General features: G+C 42.1%; 1 protein-coding gene across 1 annotated transcript; it reads left to right on the forward strand.

Moving 5' to 3' along the window:
- Nucleotides 1-79: 79 nt before the first annotated feature.
- On the forward strand, nt 80-7,837 carry six3b (SIX homeobox 3b). Its single transcript, XM_086016400.1, has 3 exons — nt 80-3,879; nt 5,591-6,393; nt 7,325-7,837. Exons 2-3 carry the CDS (start codon nt 5,729-5,731, stop codon nt 7,464-7,466), a joined length of 807 nt encoding a protein of 268 aa, XP_085872526.1. The 5' UTR covers nt 80-3,879; nt 5,591-5,728; the 3' UTR covers nt 7,467-7,837.
- Nucleotides 7,838-8,436: the final 599 nt, after the last annotated feature.

The raw sequence follows: 8,436 nt of genomic DNA on the forward strand, positions 1-8,436 counted from the left end.
ACGCATGATGACCCTGCTAAGGAAAAAAAAAACAGGTGCCCACAGCATATGCTGGTTTTGCTAAAATGATTATTTGTGCTTTGCACTCAAATAACGTACTACCACCAAATATGAGCCCCATCTAATCTGTGACACTGTCGTTTAATCATAATCACATTGCGTCTTTAAGGTCTTCTCAATCCCCAGTGGGATTATGGGATTTGTGTTAAAATGTGAATGAGCAATCTAAATATACTGTATGAGTAATACAGTACAGTGGAGGTTTTTTTTTTGGGGGGGGGGTGTTATATTCAATTTGGTTGATTGTTTGGCAAACGCGCGCTCCCGCAATCCACTTAAAGGCCGGTGATGAAACGATGTTGACCCGTTAGAAAGTAGCATATGTGCACCCTAGCCTGGGTAGGATTTAATCTCCTTCCCTTTCATTCGTTGGTGTTAAGAAAACCAAATAAAACAGTGAAATACAGCAGGCAGCCAAATCCATTCGCTGGCACCCATGTCACTCACCAGGCCAGACAGATACTACAGGAAGTAGAATGTGAAGCTCCACCAAGTGGACAAAACTAATACCTGCACTTTACATGTATGTTAAGTAATTCTACATATTTTCTTCCAGTTACTCTTATTTTTTGATGGGATGATTGGAAAATACTCAAGCCTAAAAATAATAAGTAGCTAAAGCCCTGATTTGTTGCATTTTTTTTAACATGTTTTTTTTCCCCCTAATATTTGTTAATGTTAAAATTCTTCGTAATAGCCAATGCGTTACGCCCATGTCACTCACCAGGCCAGGCTCTGCTTTTTGAAGCCATACACACTCAGTCAGATACTACAGTAAGTAGAACCAGAGGCAACCCAAGATGAACAAAAATAAGACCTGCACCTCACGTGCACATCATGCTTAATAATACCAAATTGTTTTTTTTATCGGATTAATTGATGGGATAATCGGTACAAAATTTGAATCTAAAAAATATATTTAGTTGTTGCAGCCCTGCTTTGTTGTATTAGTTTAGCTCATTTTTTATCTGGTCAATCAACTGGTTGATTAAAATGATTTTTTATTTTTTATTTTCTCATGGCATATGTTTGTGACTGATTTATTGTAAATCCAATTAAAAGAAACATTATCGTATTTAAATTGTTAAATTATAAGTTAACCACAAATAAAAAGCAAAAGTGATTAGTATTATACATACATTACCACCGGACATTTACTATTAAAATAACAAATTTACAAATGTAACTTTCTTGACCTTCCCCCTCAAATATTTTCAATCGTGTCCCCCCCAAAATGACTTCTTCTGAGTCTTTATGCTTGCTCTTTTTATTTTTTTAATCTTGTGAAAATTATGTAAAATTAGAAGTCCAATTGCTATGCATAGTTATTAAATATAGTGTGTGTGTGTGTGTGTGTGTGTCCCGTCCCTCGGGCGAATGTGCACGCACATCTCTGCGTGAAGCATATGATTTTGAGTGGAGTAATTTAGAAGATGAGCGGCTGGCCATTGTTATCGGGATAATCTGGCTCTTGCTGCTCAGATAGGTTAACATGCGGCAGATTAGAGGGGGATTAACCCCACACCAGACAAGACCTGCCCTGAAACACCCCGCCCCCCGCCCCCAATCCCCGCCCGCCCGTCCGTCGATTTACAATGTGACCCCACCTTTGCCTTGGTTTTTAATTTAGCTTTCACCATCTCTTTTCACGCACGTCGTTTTTGTGTGTGCCACCAAAGAAGACTTAAATCGAACATAATATCATATTTGGACCTTCTTCCCTGGCTGAAAAATGATTACCAAAATCCAAAAGCCTCATTTTGTTGACCTGTGAATTTAATCTGTGACAGTATCAACCGAAAATGTGATTCAGGGCCTGTATTTAGGTACATTTATGATCACAGTATTTGGACTTTTTTTTATTATTTTTTTTTACACAAGATAGTAGTACAGCAGTAATCAACCACAAAGTGCTGTTCATCATGCTGCAACTCCATGTAATATTGAATTATTATCATGGTATTGAGTAATACTTAAGAGTCTTTACCTTAAGTCTACCTTAAATCTGCTATCTTAATGCTAACAAACAATTGAAAATACCATAGACAGGCTATCGGTTAGTGTCAATGCGGCAGCGCTGTAAAGGTGTTAAGCGACGGAGCACAAACATAACTGTACTCTCAGGCACGTTTTCTTTATCCTCTGCAAAAAAACGACTATTACTGCTCCTACAGTAGTTGTGAAAATCGTCTTCACTGTGTGTCCGCAAGACTGTATTATACTGTCCCCCGGTGGCTGTCGCACACACTGAAAGAAGACCCAATGAATTACTCATAAGGCACAAACTGTTTTAATTATTTGGAAAAAAATACAAATAAATAAAGCATGCTATGAATTTTTTTTGTTTTTTTTTTTGGGACGCAAATATGAATTGCTATTTTCAGTGATTCAAATCAGTGATCTAACTAAAAATAATATTTAAAATATATTGTTGAAGTCCAACAATAACCATGTAAAACAATTTGTTCCGATTTAAAAAAAAAATCTTGATAAGAAAATTTAAATTTGTATATAGTCTTTATTCAAAGCCATTTTAACTCATTCACTGCTATTGACGACTTTATTTGTCTTTTCACAGTTCAACCCCAGGAATTTATATATTTATTTTATGTTTTTTTTTTTCTTTTCAAACTTTAGGGAAAATGAGGGTCTGAAAATGCCTGTCAGTGAATGAGTTAAGCAACTTTTTTCACAAACAGATGAGCTTTGTGTGGCTAATCACGCTAATCGCTACCTTACCTTCATCCATCGCCAGACATTGTTTGCCCCTCCAGCTGTTTGTATTTTTATGGCTTGCGCGGTCACGTTCGCCTTTGCTATTATTTCAAAACAGCCCACACGAGATCACGTGACACTGGCGTGACACACAATGACCGCGCGGGCCCCAACATCTGCCGCAATCTGAGGACTTATTAGTCAAATTATCGGATGATCTTGTTTGTCCGTTTAGCGGGGAGGTGTTTTGTGTTTTCATGTTTGCGGCCGTCCCCCCATCTGTCTCCGTGTTTTTTGTGCCCGTCTGTGACACACGCGGAAATGGTCACTTCCACAATTCACCTGAACGTGAGCTCACCTCCAGGCAACTTGCACGGTTATTTGCTTTGAGGTTTGGCATTTGCTCATTCACCCAATCGCTGAATTGTTTTTGGACGCTACGGAAACGCTGCATAATCGTGCTGTTTTTTTCATACCGATTCTTAGCTTATCGCAATTTTCTGGCCCAATACCTCTCACCCCGTGTATTTGTGGTTTTTGGGGGTTTTTTTTTTTTCATGGCAATTATAAGGGACCGTAAATTTGCAGATTTTTACTCTTCGTGGTCGGGCTACGTCCCGAGCCCCCGAGAATAAAAGTGGACCACTGTATGAACAAAAAATTAAAAGGGTCTCAGATGAATTAAATTGATTGTGATTGTTATGAATTGTTTTGATTGTATGGTGTGCAAAAGAATTACTGCCAAAGTACAGTGTGGTTGTATTTAACTTTTAAGTTCAGTGCATTTGCATTTGATAGTTAAGAACTCTTTTTACAACATTTCGTTAACATGCATTTTTAGGTGAATCGCAAAGTCCAGATTTGTTATTTTTATTGCCTGTCATTGTGCAATGCTAAGCTAAAGCCTCCTGCCTTCTTCATAGGTCAAAACAATGTTGAAAAGGTGTGCTCCCCCCCTCAATTGTGGCACCCCCCTCCGTCACCATTGTGCCACAATGGCTGCTGCGAGTGCACGCCCAACAAAAGTCCCCCAAAGAGGCAGGAAGTGATTAGCGGCATAACGAAGATGAGCGGGGGGCTCGTGTGACCCCCCCATGCCGTCAGGTACAGTTAAAGTTTGGTTGGGGTGGAGGGGCTTAAGAGGTCAGCGTAGGGGTTAATTGGGGGCTGGGGTCTTTGTTTACGACGGGGGGGGGGGGGGGGGGGGGGCGGGATAAGCACTTCCAAAGTGTCGGCCATCTTTTTGCTCATTGTAGCCCTTCAAAATAAAAGTTGAGAAGTCCAGATAATGTTTGCATTGTAATCAAAGTGTAAATGATTGACACAAGCTCTTTTTCTGATGATAATGACATCATAAAGCTGATTTAAGTACAAGATGAAGGGATTACCTCGACAAACATCATGTGCGCTGAAAAGTGGCACACGGTTAGGCAACAACACCCCAACCACGACATCCCCCCCGCCCCCCCCCTGTCGTTGTGGCTAATTGCAAGTAACCCCCTTTAAAGGTCCGCACGACCCCCTTTTTCACGCCCAGCACATCTGCACCGCATCATCCGGCAGAGTTGACGGCAAAGGAGGAGCTGATGTGTGATAAATCCTACAAAGTATGTAAAGGCTCTTCCATTTGGCCCCGCCTTCAAAACACATTTTGACTTGTCAACATTTGCGGGCCTTCCGGACGCCCACTTGGCCAAAAGTGGCACGCTCCCAAGCATATGGCGCTGCCAGCCCACCAACATGTGTTAATGTTGATTGAATAATGCGCCGCTATTAGACTAATGTTAGCACAGCGTTAATCCAAGCGTTAACTCCAACGCGGCTTAGCTCGCAGTTTTAACAATATTAGAGAACAGACAAAAGTGATTAGAGTGGCGCGAGATACACACGCCGTCAGTCTATCGTCCTGGCTATGGACAGTAGATCTTTTTTGTCCATCGTGTCAGTAAAGTTGTAATGCTTTGAGAAGAAATTTGAAAATTTCACAAATTTCAAAATGTTTGTGAAATTTTTAATTTTTTCCACACAATTCTGTTTTTGTCAAAATACACCAGCAATTTTTTTCAAATTACAAATTAATTTTCATAAAATGACCTAGCATCATGACTTGGTTTTCTGTTGTAACATGGGTTTTTGTAATACGACTTTTTAAATCAAATGACATCTGTTTCATGATGTTAAGACTTTTTTTTGTCAAATATTTTGTTACTTTGCAACTATTTTCATAAACTGATGTTGCATCTTCATTTCTGAACAAAATGATGACTTTTTAAAAGAGGATTGCGGAAAAATTTTTCATTTTTTAAAATTGTATAAAACAGCAACTTTTTTTTCTTGAAATGACCTGCATTCTTGTAACATTTTGACTTTGTAAACATTGCCACTTCATTCTCGTAACATTGCAACTTTATTTTCATAAAATAATGACTGTTGTAGCAATGGGAATTAATTGTTGTAACTTTCAGAATTTTGGGGTAAAACTTTTTTTTTGTAAAATTACAACCTGGTTGACTTTCCAATTTATTGAGTACATTTGCATTTTTCATAAAATATTTTTTTTTCCGTGAACTTAATGACTGTTGAAATAAACCATTTGTCTCGCACCATTGCAAATTTATGAGGAAAAATGACAAAATGACACGACTGTCGAAGCAAATTTAGAGGATAAATCTTTTACTTTTTCACCAGTTGTCCACATTGTTACAATTGAATTACAAATTGTCAGCTCAAGTCGTGTCACTCAAATGTCGCAGTACATTGGAATGGTTTACACAGTCTTCGCTCGGGCATCTCGCTGTGCATGTTTGATTGACAGCGTCGTCGCGACGACCATCAGCAGTCTGTCCAATCAGAAGTGCGAGCGGCGGTCCCGCCCTCCCTCCAAGGTGCACTCAAAGAGCGCATCCCGGAGCGGCTTGTCTCCACATCGTCCGGGCGACCTCGTCCCCTCCACATGGTGTTCAGGTCGCCTCTCGACTTCTTCTCCGCCTCCCGCCTGCTCCTCCCCCACGCGGCGGATGGCCCCCCCGGCGACGCGCAGGTCCCCGGCGCCCTGCTGCCGGGCCTGTGCTTCTCGGCGTCGCAGATCGCCAGCGTGTGCGAGACGCTGGAGGAGACGGGCGACGTGGAGCGCCTGGCGCGCTTCCTCTGGTCCCTCCCGGTGACCTCGGACGGCCGCGACTCCATCTCGGAGCACGAGTCGGTGCGGCGCGCCCGCGCCGTGGTGGCCTACCACAGCGGCAGCTTCCGCGAGCTCTACCGCATCGTGGAGACGCACCGCTTCACGCGCGCCTCCCACGGCAAGCTGCAGGCCATGTGGCTGGAGGCGCACTACCGCGAGGCGGAGAAGCTGCGCGGCCGGCCGCTGGGCCCCGTGGACAAGTACCGCGTCCGCAAGAAGTTCCCGCTGCCGCGCACCATCTGGGACGGCGAGCAGAAGACGCACTGCTTCAAGGAGCGCACGCGCGGGCTGCTGCGCGAGTGGTACCTGCAGGATCCCTACCCGAATCCCGGCAAGAAGCGAGAGCTGGCGCACGCCACCGGCCTCACGCCCACCCAGGTGGGGAACTGGTTCAAGAACCGCAGGCAGCGAGACCGAGCCGCGGCCGCCAAAAACAGGTGAGACGCTCCCCGACCTTTGGATTCTCTGGGGGCGGTTTGTCGTTGACCAACGCGATTAAAACTTTGAACCGTTACCTTTTCCCGTAACTCCGAGCCCGTACGAGCTTTTTCTGTGATGCCGTCACCCTCTGAGTGGCTTCACTAGCCGAGGGCGACGCTCCACAGGCCGCTGTGGCCGTGCGCAAAAGGAGCATTCATGCGTAAAAGCGCGCAGCCATTCAAACTTGTTGGTTTTGGGAATTTCGGTCAAGCAGAACTAACTGCGCCTGTCTCAGACTACAACTGGATTCAAAGGGAGACGAGTGAACATGAGTATTATTTTTCTATACTGTTATTTTGCTTTAAATGAGTTGTTTAAGCAAAATAAATAAATTTCAGGTTCCCCCATTCAAACTTGTCTTAATGTTGTCTAATTATGGCGTGATTAGCCTTTTCCTTATTTTAAAGTGTTTCTTCTCCCCAATATTGAGTCTTGAATGAAAATATTTTTTAAAACATTATTTTGTTTAAACTATTATACAATGAATGAAACTAACAACTGAAAACAGAACCCCCCGTTTAATTTAATCGACTACAGTTTTACTACCAAAGCTTCAGAATCACGTGACGTTTGAAAATTATTTTTATTTGATTACAGCAAAAAAATCTCTTATTTGCAAGTTAACTGTTAAAAACATCTTACACTGAAAAAATGATGGTTGAATTTATAATATTTCATTTCGTCAAATGTTTTTTTCAGCGTACAAGAAGTAACAGTGGTATTTTCTCAATTTAAGAATAATTATCCATTTTAATAGTCTCTAAATTAGTTTTACGTGACTTTAGAAAGAAAATTACAATTTTTTTGAGGGGGGGGGTGAAAATTATTTAGTTCATTTTGTATCTTCAATGTGACTACAAAGTATGTATTTAACCCCCCCCCCCTCAGGTTGCAGCACCACCGGTTGTGTTCTGAGGGCATCGGCCATCCCCTGGGCGGCGTGGCGTGCAGTCCGGACGTCAACGCGGACCGAACCGACGGCCAAACACTCCTCTCGGTAACGGACAGTGACTCGGACCTGGAGGTGTGACTCATTGTTATTATTATGAATAATATTGGAAACAAATGGACTGGATTGACAAGCCCCTGTGGTGGTCCCAACCTGCGGGAGGGGAGGTAGGTGAGCGGAAGCAATACATCTCCCCGGACCCTCGCACACTGAATATGCAAGCTTGTTTTCTTAGTGCATTGATATGTTCCCCTGCATGTGACAATCCACATTTCAGATCTTTTTTTGTTTTAAATATTCATATCTCCCAAGTGTCCACTGCTATAGACAATCACTGAAAAGCTTCCTCCCTCGTCTTTAGTCCAGGTTGAATTCCATGTTGACCTCCACTGTTTTTATGTACTTGAAAACAAATGTTTTGCTATTTTATATAAATAAAACTATTTAACATATGTGCCTGCTTTTCCTTGAGTGCTTGCGTTTTGTTCGGCATTTTGATTTGAAATGTTTGATTTTTTTTGTTTTGTTGAGACAGCATTTTTTCCCGTTTAAAACACACAGGCAGACACCTGCAGAAACTAAAGATACACGCTGACAAATAGGCACACAAACAAATACACACAGACACTCAGACACACACTAACAGAGAGACCAACACACGGGGAGGCACGCTTAGTTCAAGACAGATACACTCAGAGAAAACACACAGTACATGGAAACAGAACAGACAAACAGACACACAAACACAAATTGATACATATACAGACAAAAACGTATAATTATATGATTGGTTTATTACTTATTTTACTTGGAAATATAAAAAAAAAAATCAAATGTTGGCGATCAGGTCATCCACTGAAAGGAAATGACCGCCACCTTGTGGTTTAATACGGTAAAACACTCCCCCCAAAATGTCCATGAATGTGTCAATCTGCTATGTGTCAATCTCCGTGACTTTAGTCGTTGATTTATTGTGGCAATTCATATTGATGTCCACACGTTACGCTCTAAATTACCAGGTGTACGTGAGCATGCCGCCATTGGAATGAGA

This window comes from Filicampus tigris, chromosome 19, assembly GCF_054856515.1.
Source record: "Filicampus tigris isolate MCC_2025a chromosome 19, RoL_Ftig_1.0, whole genome shotgun sequence".
NCBI classification, from domain to species: Eukaryota; Metazoa; Chordata; class Actinopteri; order Syngnathiformes; family Syngnathidae; genus Filicampus; species Filicampus tigris.